This window comes from Chelonia mydas, chromosome 17, assembly GCF_015237465.2.
Source record: "Chelonia mydas isolate rCheMyd1 chromosome 17, rCheMyd1.pri.v2, whole genome shotgun sequence".
NCBI lineage: Eukaryota > Metazoa > Chordata > Testudines > Cheloniidae > Chelonia > Chelonia mydas.
In genome coordinates, this window is record NC_051257.2 from 23,505,844 (window position 1) to 23,522,184 (window position 16,341).

General features: G+C 46.2%; 1 protein-coding gene across 7 annotated transcripts in view; it reads right to left on the bottom strand.

The window, feature by feature from the left end:
- Positions 1-15,916, bottom strand: part of MTMR4 (myotubularin related protein 4) — a 132,472-nt gene extending 116,556 nt beyond the window's left edge. For 3 of the 7 annotated variants that reach the window (XM_037880256.2, XM_037880257.2, XM_037880255.2), the window contains exon 1: positions 1,261-1,413. In XM_037880256.2, the coding sequence (XP_037736184.1) occupies positions 1,261-1,398 (138 nt within the window). In that variant the 5' untranslated portion in view covers positions 1,399-1,413. Of the gene's footprint in view, positions 1-1,260; positions 1,414-9,648; positions 9,752-12,440; positions 12,584-14,270; positions 14,354-15,742 lie in introns of those variants that run through there. The other 4 variants (XM_037880260.2, XM_037880258.2, XM_037880259.2 and 1 more) reach the window with 4 other exon arrangements.
- Positions 15,917-16,341: the final 425 nt, after the last annotated feature.

Sequence of the window (16,341 nt, forward strand, 5' to 3'; positions counted from 1 at the left end):
GCACACTCCCCTTAGAAATGGTGCCTCTGAGCTCTGGCATCTTTTTTCTGTATCTTCAGCCCAGTACTTGCAAGTGCTTTAGAGGATAGGATTAAAATTCAAAATGATCTGGACAAACTGGAGAAATGGTCTGAAGTAAATAGGATGAAATTCAATAAGGACAAATGCAAAGTACTCCACTTAGGAAGGAACAATCAGTTGCACACACATAAAATGGGAAATGACTGTCTAGGAAGGAGTATGTGGAAAGAGATATGGGGGTCATAGTGGATCACAAGCTAAATATGAATCAACAGTGTAACGCTGTTGCAAAAAAAAGCAAACATCATTCTAGGATGCATTAGCAGGAGTATTGTAAGCAAGACATGAGAAGTAATTCTTCCACTCTACTCTGCGCTGATCAGGCCTCAACTGGAGTATTTGGTCCAGTTCTGGGTGCCACATTTCCGGAAAGATGTGGACAAACTGGAAAAAGTCCAGAGAAGAGCAACAAAAATGATTAAAGGTCTAGAAAACATGACCTATGAGGGAAGATTGAAAAAATTGGGTTTGTTTAGTCTGGAGAAGAGAAGACAGAGAGGACATGATAATTTTCAAGGACATAAAAGGTTGTTACAAGAAGGAGGGAAAAAAATTATTTTTATTAACCTCTGATCAGGTGCACATGACTTACGAGGAGAGGCTGAGGGAACTGGGCTTGTTTAGTCTGCAGAAGAGAAGAGTGAGGGGTATTTGATAGCAGCCTTCAACAACTTGAAGGGGGTTCCAAAGAGGATGGAGCTCGGCTGTTCTCAGCAGTGGCAGATGACAGAACAAGGAGCAATGGTCTCAAGTTGCAGTGGGGGAGGTCTAGGTTGGATATTAGGAAACATTATTTCACTAGGAGGGTGGGGAAGCACTGGAATGGGTTACCTGGGGAGGTGGTGGAATCTCCATCCTTAGAGGTTTTTAAGGCCCGGCTTGACAAAGCCCTGGCTGGGATGATTTAGTTGGTGTTGGTCCTGCTTTGAGCAGGGGTTGGACTAGATGATCTCCCGAGGTCTCGTCTAACCCTGATATTCTACGGTTCTAAGAAGCAATGGGCTTAAACTGCAGCAAGAGCGGTTTAGGTTGGAAATTAGAAAAAACCTCCTAATTGTCAGAGTGGTTAAGCACTGGAATAAATTGCCTAGGGAGGCTGTGGGATCGCCATCATTGGGGCTTTTTAAGAGCAGGTTGGACAAACACCTGTCAGGGATGGTCTAGATCAGTGCTACTCACAGTGGTGGTCTGTGGATAAAGTAGCCAAATGAGCTCTTCCCCTTGTGTGAGCAGAACCTCCTTGGACGCAACATCGGGCGCAACATCGGCTGCTGGTCTGCGCGCACATTGGAAAAAAAAATTGCCAGTTCCCCACATCAGATAGCTTGAGAAGCACTGGTCTAGAAAATACTTAGAGTCCTGCCTTGAGTGCAGGGGACTGGACTAGATGACCTCTTGAGTTCCCTTCCAGTTCTATGATTCTACTCCACTCCCCTGTAGGGCATGGGAATATAAAGTTGAGATCAGGATGGTCTTGCCTTAAGGGGGAGAGACCAGAGGCACACTCAGGAAGAAGCTGTCCCAAGAAGAGAGACTCATTGTGCTTATAATAATGGAGACAGTGTTATAACCTACATGATCACACCGTGCATGGGATACACACATAATGGGTCTGGATGCTAGCCCAGTGAATCACAAACCATTTTTTTGGAAGTCCCTGAACGCAGCCTACCAATCCACCCTCCACAAAAGCCAGGGATAAGGAGACATTCTCTGAAGAGCCCCACATGTAGTAACCTTCACCCTGGCACTACCACCTGCTGCAGCTGTGATGCAACAGCACAGAATGCTGTCCTGGGGAGAGAGAGAGCCAACGAGAGGGCAGCTTGAGCTGGGGAGGGGGCTCGGGATCCACCTGAAGGGGCAGTTGGGGAAAAACAGCTGTTAGAAGAGGAGAAGAATCTCAATGCTGAGCTAGCAGATGAACTGGAGCCTGGGCAGGAGGTGAGGTGATGAGAGAACAGGACAATAAAAGCAGGAGATTGGGAAGTGAGAAAGAGGAAAATATGAATGTTTCAGGTCAGGAGAAGCAGGTACTACTGGCGAAAGGCAGTAGAGGGAAATAAAATCTACAGACTTACCAGAGACAGAGAGTCAGGGGTAAAAACTGAAAGGAAATATCATTGGTGAAAAAGGGAATTGAACAAAAAGCTGTGTTAGATGAAAACAGATCCTGAAAACAGTAAATGAAAAGCCCATCCACAAAGGACCTAAAGTGAGTGAGCAGAGAAAATGACTGTTCAAACATCTGTTGAAGGAATACAGTTCAAAGGTGCCTAATGGACAAGTGAGGGCCCACAAGGCAAAGAAACCCCACTTGTGGATAAACTCGGTAGAAAGAGGTACAGCCACAGGAACATCGAATCCAAGGAGCACTTCAAGCCAAAGAAAGGAAAAGAACAGGACAGCAAGCGTGGAGCTGGACTGCAAGTCAAGGAGAGGAAGAGTTTCCTCTCTGAAGTGACAGTCTATTGTAATCTCTTGTTCTTGTTAACAACAATGCATTTGGTACTAACTGCACAGCATGTCCAATCACACAAAAGGTTAACGAGTTGGTAACCTATAGTTTAATATCATAAGTAGTAAGCCTTTGATAATGTTCTATATTATTTATGCTCCTGGTACAAGTTTGGGGTTTTGCCTTAGAAAGTTATAAAAATTTCAAATTATCCCTTTTGTTGTGGTTTGCCTCTCCTCACAGTTAACATGACCCAGCTTGGCTAGGCTATCACACACACATTTATTAGTTCTACAAAATGCACCTGGGGGGAAACAAAACGAGGGGAGTGTTTTGGGGGACAGAGGCAACAATGTAAGTTGGAGTCCCTTTGACCTCAGAAGCAACATTCTGAAGTCTGAACACCATCCCGACAGACTCCTGTCTGGAACCGGCTGGAGTTGCTGCTCCTAACATATTGCTCAAATTCCGCCCTGAGAGATGGGCCAGAGACTTCAGCTTGATGGAGGGTTTCACTACACATGCTAACAAAAAGACCTCCTCCCAGCTAGGGTACAAAGCTGCAGGAAAACATGAGATTTGGAAGATGTGGCTAAACACCACCTGCAACGGCGTGACACAGCTCTGGAAACTTACTTGCCCACCCTGCCCTCCTCAGAACATTAAATAAATTTTCATTTTTATCAGTGAAAGTTACAGTGCCCATTACTGCAAACTAATACTGATTTACAAACCCCTTTAATTAGATGTATCGAACTAGTGCCTGAACAAGTTAGTTTTCAGATAGCTCCCTAACTTTATACAAAACCTCCTTACTCTCTCCCATGAATGCCCTGAAAGCTATCTGAACAATGAGAAGACTAGTAATTAAGCAGACTTCAAATCAGAATGACCAAAAAGCACCCTTACCACTTAGGGCTTCACATGCCTCGATATAAACCAAGCAAATACATTATAAGGTAATAAACTAGGAAGCCACACCAACTCAAAACACCCAACAGCCATTCATGAACACGTAAAGTATCAGATAAACTGGCAAAAAAGGTGTCTTCAAAACAAATCCCCAGCCTCGGACGTTAGCCACAAGCTGCTCCAAACCATCCCCCCATGTAGGGGAGTTTGTGGCCAGGCATCCCCAGCAGCCACATATTTCTAGTCAAGAGGGAGAATGACCTCAGATACTTAGTCAATTAAACAGATGGACTCAGGCCAATGATGGCATAGGGAATCCACTGACACCTTGACAAACCCATGAGGTCAACAGATGTCACTGCCAGAATCATCTACGGCAGCAGGTTGGTACAGCAAGTGCACATCATGGACCTCCCCAGAGAGGCAGTAGCAAGTGGCTTCCAAGAGGGGCTTGCACACAAGAGATGGTAACCAGCCAGTACACTTAAAGAAACTTCCCAATAGAGGTAGGAAGAGGAGGGATGTTTTACCCATTGTATTACTTTGGGAAGGAAGGAGGTAAGGGAAGAGACAAATATGTCCCTGCTGTAAGATTCTTCAAACACCACAGGACTATGTAAAGAGAGAGCAACAGTGCCAAAGTCAACCAGGCCTTTACAGCAACTGTGCAATGGCCAACATGCTGCTTCCCTTAAACTGGGCTGACTACATTAGATTGATCAAACCTGTCATTGTCAAAGAACAGCATCCCAAGGGGTCTGAAAGGCTGCCAATCAATATAAATGACAGTCACCTGCACCGGTTCAGATCATCATTTCAATTTAGAAATCCTACACAACTGAAATGAAAGAAGTTACCTTATTAGCATGACAAACTCTACAGATGGTTTCAGAGTGGTAGCCATGTTAGGCTGTATCAGCAAAAACAATGAGGAGTACTTGTGGCACCTTAGAGACTAACACATTTATTTGGCCATAAGCTTTCATGGGCTAAAACCCACTTCATCAGATGCATGGAGTGGAAAATACAGTAGGCAGGTATAAATACACAGCATATGAAAAGATGGGAGTTGCCTTACCAAGTGGGGGGGCAGTTCTAATGAGATAATTCAATTAAAGTGGAAGAGGGCAATTATCAACAGGAGGAAAAATCACTTCTGTAGTGGTAATCAGGGTGGCGCATTTCAAACAGTTGACAAGAAGGTGTGAGTAATAGTAGAGGGTTCCTACTGACCCCACACTTGGTAAGGAAACTCCCATCTTTTCATATGCTGTTTATTTATACCTGCCTACTGTGTTTTCCACTCCATGCATCTGATGAAGTAGGTTTTAGCTCACGAAAGCTTATGCCCAAATACATCTGTTAGTCTCTAAGGTGCCACAAGTACTCCTAGTTGTTTCTACAGATGGTGGTGCCCAGACACTACATATAACAGGAGTGGCCAAAATTACTGAACCTCCTAGCGGCATACAATAATCTTCAGAAGGTCGAAAGCCGCAAGACACACACAACCTGCCCTGCGGAGCAGTACCTGCTGGAGTGCGGGGCTTCTGCCTTGATGCTCCCCCCCCCAGGGCCAAAGTCCTTAAACCCCCCATTCCTGCAGGGTAGAAGCCTCTAGTCCCCCACCACGCCGCCGCAGGGCAGAAGCCCTGAGCTCCCCCCTGCCCAGTCTTGTAGACAGAGAATGGGTGGGGTGCTTTGGAGGCTCCAGGAGCTGCACTTTTAACTATAAAAGAGCTGCATGTGGCTCACAAGCCACAGTTGGCCACACCTGACATATAAGAACGACGCCCATATTGGGTCAGATCAAAGGTCCATCTAGCCCAGTAACCAGTCTTCTGATAGGGGCCAATGCCAGGTGCTTCAGAGGGAATGGAAGGATGTGGAAAAATTGGAGAGAGTCCAGTGAAGGGCAACAAAAATGATTAGGGGTTTGGAACACATGACTTATGAGGCGAGGTTGAGGGAACGGGGATTGTTTAGTCTGCAGAAGAGAAGAATGAGGGGGGATTTGATAGCTGCTTTCAACTACCTGAGAGGTGGTTCCAAAGAGGATGGTTCTAGACTATTCTCAGTGGTAGAAGATAACAGGACAAGGAGTAATGGTCTCAAATTGCAGTGGGGGAGGTTTAGGTTGGATATTAGGAAAAACTTTTTCACTAGGAGGGTGGTGAAACACTGAAATGCGTTACCTAGGGAGGTGGTAGAATCTCCTTCCTTAGAAGTTTTTAAGGTCAGGCTTGACAAAGCCCTGGCTGGGATGATTTAATTGGGGAATGGTCCTGCTTTGAGCAGGGGGTTGGACTAGATGACCTCCTGAGGTCCCTTCCAACCCTGATATTCTATGATTCTATGAATGAACAGAACAGGTAATCATCCAGTGATCCATCCCCTGTCACCCATTCCCAGCTTCTGGCAAACAGAGGCTAGGGACACCACCTTTGCCCATTGTGGCGAATAGCCACCAATGGACCTATCCTCCGTGAACTTATCTAGTTCTTTTTTGAATTGTGTTATAGTCTTGGCTTTCACAAAATCCTCTGGAAAAGAGTTCCACAGGTTGACTGTGCATTGTGTGAAGAAATACTTCCTTTTGTTTGTTTTAAACCTGCTGCCTATTAATTTCATTTTGTGACCCCTCGTTCGTGTGTTATGAGTAAATAACAACACTTCCCTATTCACTTTCTCCACACCAGTCATGATTTTAAAGACCTCTATCATATCCCCACTTCGTCATCTCTTTTCCAAGCTGAAAAGTCCCAGTCTTATTAATCTCTCCTCATATGGAAGCTGTCCCATACCCCCAATCTTTTTTGTTGCCCTTTTATGTACCTTTTCCAATTGCAATATATCTTTTCTGAGCTGGGGCGACCAGATCTGCATGCAGTATTCAAGATGTGAGCTTACCATGGATTTCTATAGAGGCAATATGATATTTTCTGTCTTTTTATCTATCCCTTTCTTAATGATGTCCAACATTCCGTTAGCTTTTTTTAACTGCCGCTGCACACTGAGTGGATGTTTTTGGAGAACTATCCACAGTGACTCTAAGAACACTTTCTTGAGTGGTAACAGATAAGTTAGACCCCATCATTTTACATGTATAGTTGGGATTACGTTTTCCAATGTGCTTTACTTTGCATTTATCAAAATTGAATTTCATCTGCCATTTTGTTGCCCAGACACCCAGTTTTGTGAGATCCTTTTGTAGCTCTTCGCAGTCTGCTTTGGACTTAATTATCTTGAGTAGTTTTGTATCATCTACAAATTTTGCCACCTCACCGTTTACCCCTTTTTCCAGATCATTTATGAACATGTTGAACAGCATCGGTCCCACTACAGACCCCTGGGGGAAAACACTATTTCCCTCTCTCCGTTCTGAAAACTGACCATTTATTCCTACCCTTTGTTTCCTATCTTTTAACCCGTTACTGATCCATGAGAGGACCTTCTCTCACATCCCATGACTGCTTACTTTGCTTAAGAGCCTTTGGTGCGGGACCCTGTCAAAGGCTTTCTGAAAGTCTAAAGTACACTATATCCACTGGATCCCCCTTCTCCACATGCTTATTGACCCTCTCAAAGAATTCTAGCAGATTGGTGAGGTATGATTTCCCTTTACAAAAATGGGACTCTTCCCCAACAAATTGCGTTCATCTAGGTGTCTGATAATTCTGTTCTTTACTATAGTTTCAATCAATTTGCCTGGTACTGAAGTTAGGTTTACTGGCCTGTAATGACTGGGATCGTCTCTGGAGCCTTTCAGAAATTGGCATCACATTAGCTATCCTCCAGTTCATAGAATCATAGAATATCAGGGTTGGAAGGGACCCCAGAAGGTCATCTAGTCCAACCCCCTGCTCGAAGCAGGACCAATTCCCAGTTAAATCATCCCAGCCAGGGCTTTGTCAAGCCTGACCTTAAAAACCTCTAAGGAAGGAGATTCTACCACCTCCCTAGGTAACGCATTCCAGTTATCTGGTACTGAAGCTGATTTAAATGATAGGTTACATACCACAGTTAGTAGTTCTGCAATTTCACATTTGAGTTCCTTCAGAACTCTTGGGTGAACACCATCTGGTCCTGGTGATTTATTGCTGTTCAGTTTATCAATTTGTTTCAAAACCTCCTCAAATGACCTCAATCTGGGATAGTTCCTCAGATCTGTCACCTAAAAAGAATGGCTCATATTGGGGAATCTCCTTCACATCCTCAGCCGTGAAGACCGATGCAAAGAATTCTTTTAGTTTCTCACAATGGCCTTATTGTCCCTGAGTGCTCCGTTAGCATCTCGATCATACAGTGGCCCGACTGGCTGTTTAGCAGGCTTACTGCTTCTGATGTACTTTTAAAAAAAAGAAAATTGCTATTATTTTTTTGAGTCTTTGGCTAGCTGTTCTTCAAATTCTTTTTTGGCCTTCCTAATTATATGTTTACACTTCATTTGCCAGAGTTTATGCTCCTTTCTACTTTCCTCACTAAGATTTAACTTCTACTTTTTGCAGGATGCCTTTTTGCCTCTAACTGCTTCTTTTATTTAGTTGTTTAGCCACAGTGGCACTTTTTTGGTCCTCTTACTATGTTTTTTAATTTGGGGTATACATTTAAGTTGAGCCTCTATTATGGTGTCTTTAAAAAGTTTCCATGCAGTTTGCAGGGATTTCACTTTTGGCACTGTACCTTTTAATTTCTCTTTAACCAACTTCCTCATTCTGAGTAGTTCCCCTTTCTAAACTTAAATGCTACCATGCTGGGCTGTTTTGGTGTTTTCCCCACCACAGGGATGTTAAATGTTATCGTCACTATTACCAAGCAGTTCAGCTATTTTCACCTCTTGGACCAGATCCTGTGCTCCACTTAGGACTATATCAAGAACTGCCTCTCCTCTTGTGGGTTCCAGGACTAGCTTCTCCAAGAAGCAGCCATTTAAGGTGTCAGACTTTGTCTCTGCATCCTGTCCTGAGGTGACATGTACCCACTCAATATAGGGATACCTGAAATCCCCCATTATTATGGAGTTTGTTTTATTTTTGTAGCCTCTCTAATCTCTCTGAGCATTTCACAGTAATCATAACCATCCTGGTCAGGTGGTCAGTAGCATATCCCTATTGCTATATTCTTATTATTCAAGCATGGAATTACTATCCATAGAGATTCTATGATACAGTTTGGTTCATTAAGATTTTTACTTCATTTGACTCTACGCTTTCTTTCACATATAATGCCACTCCCCCACCAGCACAACTTATTCTGTCCTTTCGATATATTTTGTACCCTGGTATTACTGTGTCCCATTGATTATCCTCATTCCACTAAGTTTTTGTGATACCTATTTTATCAATATTCTCATTTAATACAAGGCACTCTAGTTCACCTATCTTATTATTTAGACTTCTAGCATTTGTATATAAGCACTTAAAAATTATCACTTTTTAGCTGCCTGCCATGATGTGACATAAGACAGAGTGCAAGGAAGGGATACAGCCCCTCGATGCACCTTCCAATCTCCCACTCTTTGGTCCTGCGCTACTGAAATCAATGGAAGCATTGCCATTGAACTCAGTGAATGCAGGATATGACCATCAGGAAACAAGCTTCTGCTTTTCAAACATGACACACTTTCTGAGTTAACGGCACAAAAATATCAGGGCAGGGCAGTGAATAGACACTGGGACACAGAAAATTATACACGCACTGAACTAGACATACCTGGGCCTCCTGACTAATGTGTCAGGGAGTTCTGGACTGGCAGGAAAACCACTAGAAGTCCTGCAGACCCATTCCACCGAAATAGACCACTGAATAGTTCAAATCCAACAGTCCACAGACAGAAATGTCAGTTTCAGGGGAAACTGCACCTTTGAACGTCCCTCCCCACAACGTTCCTTGAGGGCATCCACTTAAAATTTTAACGTTCAGCCATCACCTCTCTTGGGGTGGAGACCTGCATCTCTCCCTCTCCAAATCAGGGGGTTAGACTGCAAGCCCTGTGCAACTCACTGCAATTTCCCAGCAGATCTGACTTGGGTAAAGCATCTGTGGTTAACTCTTTCTCCAGGGGCTACAGCAGTGTACGCTAATTACCAACCAGCCTTCACAAAGCAAACTGCATTTATTCTTAGGTGGAAAGCATTACAGAGAAAAAAACACCATAAAACACAATAAAAGTTCCTACATACATGATAATAGCTTACCAGAGGTCACCCATCAGCCTTACTGGGCCCGAGCAGGCCAAAGTCTTTCCAGCCCTTCCACAAGAGTTGGGGGCCCCCTTTAGACAGAGGGTCTGTCTGTTTGCTGGATCAGAAAGAAGCTTTTGAGTCAGTTTAAAAGTAGCCTTTTTCATAGAATCATAGAATATCAGAATTGGAAGGGACCTCAGGAGATCATCTAGTCCAACCCCCTGCTCAAAGCAGGCACAATTCCCAATTTTTTTTTTTGCCCCAGATCCCTAAATGGCCCCCTCAAGGATTGAACTCACAACCCTGGGTTTAGCAGACCATTGCTCAAACCACTGAGCCCTTTCTTTGGCTGTTAGTCTTTGGAAAACCCAGCTTGCACCAGTGTATGCAACTGTCCCCTGGTGAGGCAGGGGGATAACAACCTAAGTAATTCTTCTTAATCACCCTCCACTGTTCTCTGTTCCTGGCAGAGTGGTGGCAACTCTCCCCCACTACAGTTCCATATAAGCCCTGGCCCACAGTGCTACATAAACCATTCATACACTTAACAGAATAATATGGTCCCCAGAGATATTGCATGTGGTTGCAGTATCTGTCACAAATAATGCTACTGACATTGATAGAATTATTCAACCCATGTCACTGTCTGGATTGGAAGTGCATGACTTTAACTGTTGTGACAATGGGGCCTACAAATTAACCCTGACTGCGAGCTCAACTGTGAAAAGGCATGAAAGTCATAAAGCGTCACTATAACTTACAATAACAAATGTTGATGGGAAAAGTTGCAAAGGGGAGACAGATTGAACTCATCCAAACAAAAAGACCTTCTGATATAATTCAAGGACTGTGTTAAGATCATGCTGGGTAAAAAAGAGAAGCTATTCCATCCATCGTTCCCTTTTGGGGTCCTTACAGAAGGGAACTTTGGGAGAAAAACTGGCTCTTGGAGCAAGCTTTACCATTATGGCTGCCACACTCACATTGCCTGGGACCCCAGGCCTTTGTCATCCTGATCCTGAGAGGTTTCAGAGTAGCAGCCGTGTTAGTCTGTATCCACAAAAAGAAAAGGCGGACTTGTGGCACCTTAGAGACTAACAAATTTATTTGAGCATAAGCTTTCGTGAGCTACAGCTCACTTCATCGGATGCATCCTGAGAGATGTTCTGATGAAACTGGGCCAGAAAGAGGGATCCAGATGATATTGTCACTTCTACCAACTCCAGAGAAATCCCACCTGGAATGTGAAACTCTGGCACAAAACCTCTCCTTGCCCCGGTGTCTTCTTTACCTTCCCCACCTGATTTCTTCGCTTTCTTACTCTCTCCTTTTTCCTTCTAATAGGAGTCTGGCTTAGCCAGCCAAGGCTGCTGTAAATCCTTGACCAAAAAGAGGCAGCTAAAAGCAATGCCCTAAAAAGCCCAACACTGGTATGAGTCTGTCAGGTCTTGGGGTGACTGATAAGACCATGCACTTTGCCTGTGTTTTTCCAGCAGCGAGGGTACAAGTGAAAGTCAGAGAAAGGAAGCTGCATTTTTTGTCTGCGCTGTTCTTTTCTCTCTCCATTTTGTGCATCTTTGTCGTGTTCTTTCTTCTTAGGAAATGGGATTGAACAATAACAGCAATGACAACTGCTCCAGCCATCTTTGAATCCACCTAAGGGTATGTCTACATAGCAATGTAAGCCATGGGATAGTGGGACTCAAGTCAGCTGACCCATGTCAGGGAACCCTGGGTTTGAGTGTCTGCACTGCATTTTGACCCCAGGTTAAGGATTTTCTGACCCACGCTCAAACTTAGGGCTCTGGCATCCACACTGCAGTGCACAGACATGAGTGAAAGTAACCCTATTCCCTAGTGGCTGGCACCCCCCCGTCATAAATATAAAGGGAAGGGTAAACCCCTTTAAAATCCCTCCTGGCCAGAGGAAAGATCCTCTCACCTGTAAAGGGTTAAGAAGCTAAAGGTAACCTCGCTGGCACCTGACCAAAATGACCAATGAGGAGACAAGATACTTTCAAAAGCTGGAAGGAGGGAGAGAAACAAAGGGTCTGTGTCTGTCCGTATGCTGCTTTTGCCGGGGATAGAACAGGAATGGAGTCTTAGAACTTTTGGTAAGTAATCTAGCTAGGTATGTGTTAGATTATGATTTCTTTAAATGGCTGAGAAAAGAGTTGTGCTGAATAGAATGACTATTCTTGTCTGTGTGTCTTTTTTGTAACTTAAGGTTTTGCCTAGAGGGATTCTCTATGTTTTGAATCTAATTACCCTGGAAGGTATCTACCATCCTGATTTTACAGAGGTGATTCCTTTATTTCTATTAAAAGTCTTCTTGTAAGAAAACTGAATGCTTTTTCATTGCCCTAAGATCCAAGGGTTTGGGTCTGTGGTCACCTATGCAAATTGGTGAGGATTTTTATGAAACCTTCCCCAGGAAGTGGGGTGCAAGGGTTGGGAGGATTTTGGGGGAAAAGACGTGTCCAAACTACATTTCCCAGTAAACCCAGTTAAAGTTTGGTGGTGGCAGTGGAAATCCAGGGGCAAAGGATAAAATTAATTTGTACCTTGGGGAAGTTTTAACCTAAGCTGGTGAAAGTAAGCTTAGGAGGTTTTCATGCAGGTCCCCACATCTGTACCCTAGAGTTCAGAGTGGGGGAGGAACCTTGACACCCCCACACACGCACACTGCATGTTGACACTCTAACCCTATGAATGGGTGACACTGTGGGAAAACTCTACTGCCCACCCTGCTTCCTAACTCTGAGTGCGCTACTGATGGGACTCAGGAGCAGAGGAGTAGATACCTGCGTAATTAGCTCCTTTGGTGGCTGTCTCAGTAGAATGACTGCAGTTTTAGAAGGCTTTATGCTGAACTACCATCGAACCTGAGAACAGGGCTCTCCACCTTTAGGCTGAGTCAGATTGGCAGGAAAATGCCCATGTGCACCTGTGAAGATAATTAGGGCATCAGTCTCCAGGGCTGTCAAACTATTAAAACGAAACTTTGCAATTCTTAATTTTTAAAATGAGACATTCAGTGACTGGGTTGGTTGGTTGGTTGGTTTTTTTATATATTTTTGTCTGTTTGTTTTGAAGTTTGACATAAAAATGTAGGTTTCAGAGGAAAAACACACACACAGCCTACGGAGCGGTGAAGGGCATCCCCAGTACTTGGGATGCAGTGTGCTCCAGCACCTCACCACCCCGTGATCCCTTATTCCTGCCCTTATCCCACACCCCAAGAGGCAGGGATAAGGGATCCCCGGGAGGCTGTGGGTAAGTTTTGGGGCTAGCTCCCACTCACTGCCCTCAAACTGCACACTGCCTGGGCACCCCTACACATGCAGCCAGAGGGAGCTAGGGGGAAGCATCTGGGAGCAAGAAACAGAGAGCAGAGACCAAGCAGCTGACCTCCACCAAAATCTGGCTGTGCTCTTGTGACCAGGAAATAGCTCTTTTTGCAAAAAGCATCTTCTGATTGGTCTCCACTGAAAACCCTGCAGGCTCTCTGATAGCATGCATGCAGACTGGTGTCCAACAGACAACGGGTTAATGCTGATCATCTGAGCTGCCATGGTTTGCAAAGGGAGATGTGGCTTCCGTTTGCAAGAGTGTAATAGACTGCACCACAGATTTTTGGCATAGAGAGGACTAAGTAAGTTGCCCCAAGGAACAGTGGGATACATTCAGAGGACTTCCAAGATCGAGACAATAGGGGGCCAAGACACATGTAGAGGAAAGCAATAAGACTTGGATTCTAGGTCCCAGCTTAACATGGGCTTGTACCCTTCAGCCCTGCAGGGTCCTCTGGGACCCTAGGGTCAAGCCCTAGATTAACACCGTTGATATGTGGACGCAAGGGAGGTTAGGCTTGTCACTTAAACCGTACTTACATTGCTGTAGACATACCCTAAGCAATTAAAAGAGCTAGGTTACAAAAAATGGGGGAAACACAGACACTCCACTCCCTACTGGCTGAGCCTGGGGACAGGAAAGCAGGACATGGGCCCCAGGGAGTGGATGACTAAGTTGAAATCTCTTTATGAAAGCTAGAGCTGTAAAGACATTCTTTGTCACTTTCTGGTTGAGGTAATTTCCTACCATTTTTTAATGCATTGGCCACTCTTATTTCAAGTGGCCCAAGTGATGGAGTTGTAATCCACACACCTCCTAGGTGTGGTGTTCTGTCCCAATCTAGTGGCACCAAGACCACTTAGAGATTAATGAGTCTGCTCTACAGCCTTCGCTAAGAGCTATATGGCTTTTAGCTCATGCATTTAGCTCCAGAGGTCCCAGGTTTGATCCTGCCCTGACCACTAGGGTCTATTGACGTTACAGTCACCACCATTTTCTGAGGGAGACTAGTACCACACAGTGGCAGATTTTCCCTGGCTTAGTTTTGTCCTGCTACTCCTACTTATAAACCCATCTATCATCCTAAATCCCTCTCCAGCCTTGCTTGTCACCCACTTGACAAAGTTGTAGGTTTATGGCCCCTCTGCTCAAGCTATATATAAAAAACAGGTTGCGTTAATGACTGTTCCTCTACTTTTCCCACCCCTTGCAAGCTTAAATGAACTGAAAGTTACCATAGTTGCTCATGCACATATGTTCGACCTAACTAAATTTCACACCTGCAGTTCTGCAAACAGGTGCTACATGATCCGAGGAACTCCAGCAATTATGGCTGCTCAGCAATCAATACATAGAAAAGGGTACTCAGCTTTTGATAGGTTTCAGAGTAGCAGCCGTGTTAGTCTGTATTCACAAAAAGAAGAGGTGTACTAGTGGCACCTTAGAGACTAACCAATTTATTTTAGCATAAGCTTTCGTGAGCTACAGCTCACTTCATCGGATGCATAAAGTGGACTATATGAAGTGAGCTGTAGCTCACGAAAGCTTATGCTCAAATAAATTGGTTAGTCTTGAAGGTGCCACTAGTACTCTTTTCTTTCAGCTTTTGATGACACTTCAACCAAAGCAGGAAACTAAAACCAAATAAACACATCATCCACTGCTATGTGATATCATTCCCAAGTCTCAGCAACAAACCTCTTAGCCAACAGAGCAAACAATCTCACCTAAAAATGTAAACAATGCTTTAGGCACTAGATAGAGATCTAGAAGAACAGATCCAAAACAGGTTAGACTTGCAAGATCTACACAGGATGGCAGATATTTTATCACAGTGATAGGTGGACAGACTTCTTTGCAAAGACAGAAGTAGCAAGTATATTAAACTGGAATTGGAAACTGGGAGATAAATTGCACAGTACAATCCTAGAAAGATCAAGCATACAGCCAACATGATTAAGAAGAAATTGAACCAGGGAGAGGGGAGCACTTTTCACTTCAATGTCTAAAATATGAGAAACAGCAAGACAGACAGAACCTCAAATTATCAGAAGTGATAGAAGACTTCACTTGTCAAGTGAATTCAAACCCCATCTGTGAGTGAACCTTGGAAACACAAAGAGAAAGCACTGCCCATCAGCCATAAATTCATAGCCGCCAAGGCCAGAAGGGACCACGGACCATCTCCTCTGACCTCCTGTGTAACAGGCCAGAGACCTGACCCAAGCCATTCCTTTAAAAAGGAACAGAACAGCTGACCGCATTTAAACCGGCCAGCGATGGACCGGGAGAGCCCGTCGCGGGGACAGGGGCTGCCCAGTGGCACACAGAGCATGGTGGGGAAAGGGGGCAGCCGGGCAGGTCTGGGGGGAGAAGAGGACGCTCGGGGAGGGGAGAAAGGGAGAGGCCTGGGGGCGGCCGGGCCTGCCTCAAGCAAGGGGCGGAGGCAAAAGGGCGGGCTCGGCTCGGCAGAGCTGTGGGGGCGGCCAAGGGACCGCAGGCTGGGCTCGACGGCGGGGCGGGGCGGGGCGGGCGGCCCGTGGGGCGAAGGGTGAAGCCGAGGGGCGGGCACAAGGAATGGGGGGGCGTATCGGGGCCGCGCACCGGGGCACGCGCACGGCTCCGCCCGGCGGGCGTGCGGGCCTGCACGCAGGGCTCGCCCCGGAGAGGCTGGGGGCGGGAGACCCGGCGCGCTAGGCCCGGACGACGGGGCCGGGCCGCGGGGGGCCTGTACCCAACACGGGGGTCTCACCTCGGTCCGTCTCCGCCACTCCCGCCCTGCCGCGTACACCTCCACGCACAGACCCTGCCACTGCAACCAATCAGCGCCCGCCCCGCCGCGGGCCAATCCGAGAACGGAATCTCCTCCCGCCCCGCGGCACTGCCCAGCCTGGGCCCGCGCAGCTCGAACAGCCCCCGCACTGCCAGCCTATCGGGGGCGGGCGAGGGGCGGGACCACACAGCCAACTGTCCAGTGACAAATCACAGCGCGTCCCGGCGAGCCCTATTGGGATCCAGGAACACCGCCTCCCCCGGCACCCCGGGGGCGAACCCGCCAGTATTGGTGGCTCAGAAAGGCGGGTCCCTGCGTCACAGGAATTGGAAAGGGGCACTTCCGGGGCTCTGGGGCCTGGCGAATTGAGATCGCGGGGAGGGTCCCCATGTCACTCAGAGCCCTGGCCCCGCCCCGTAGCTCCGCCGGCTGGCGCGGTGGGGGCGGGGCGGGGGATTGTCCAATGGCAGCGGCGAGCACAGTGCGGGAGCTAATGACTAAGCCCGGGCTCTCCCAGCAGGGGGCGCTGCGGGGCAGCGGTGTCGGTTGGAGCATGGCTTCGCCAAGGGCACGTCATG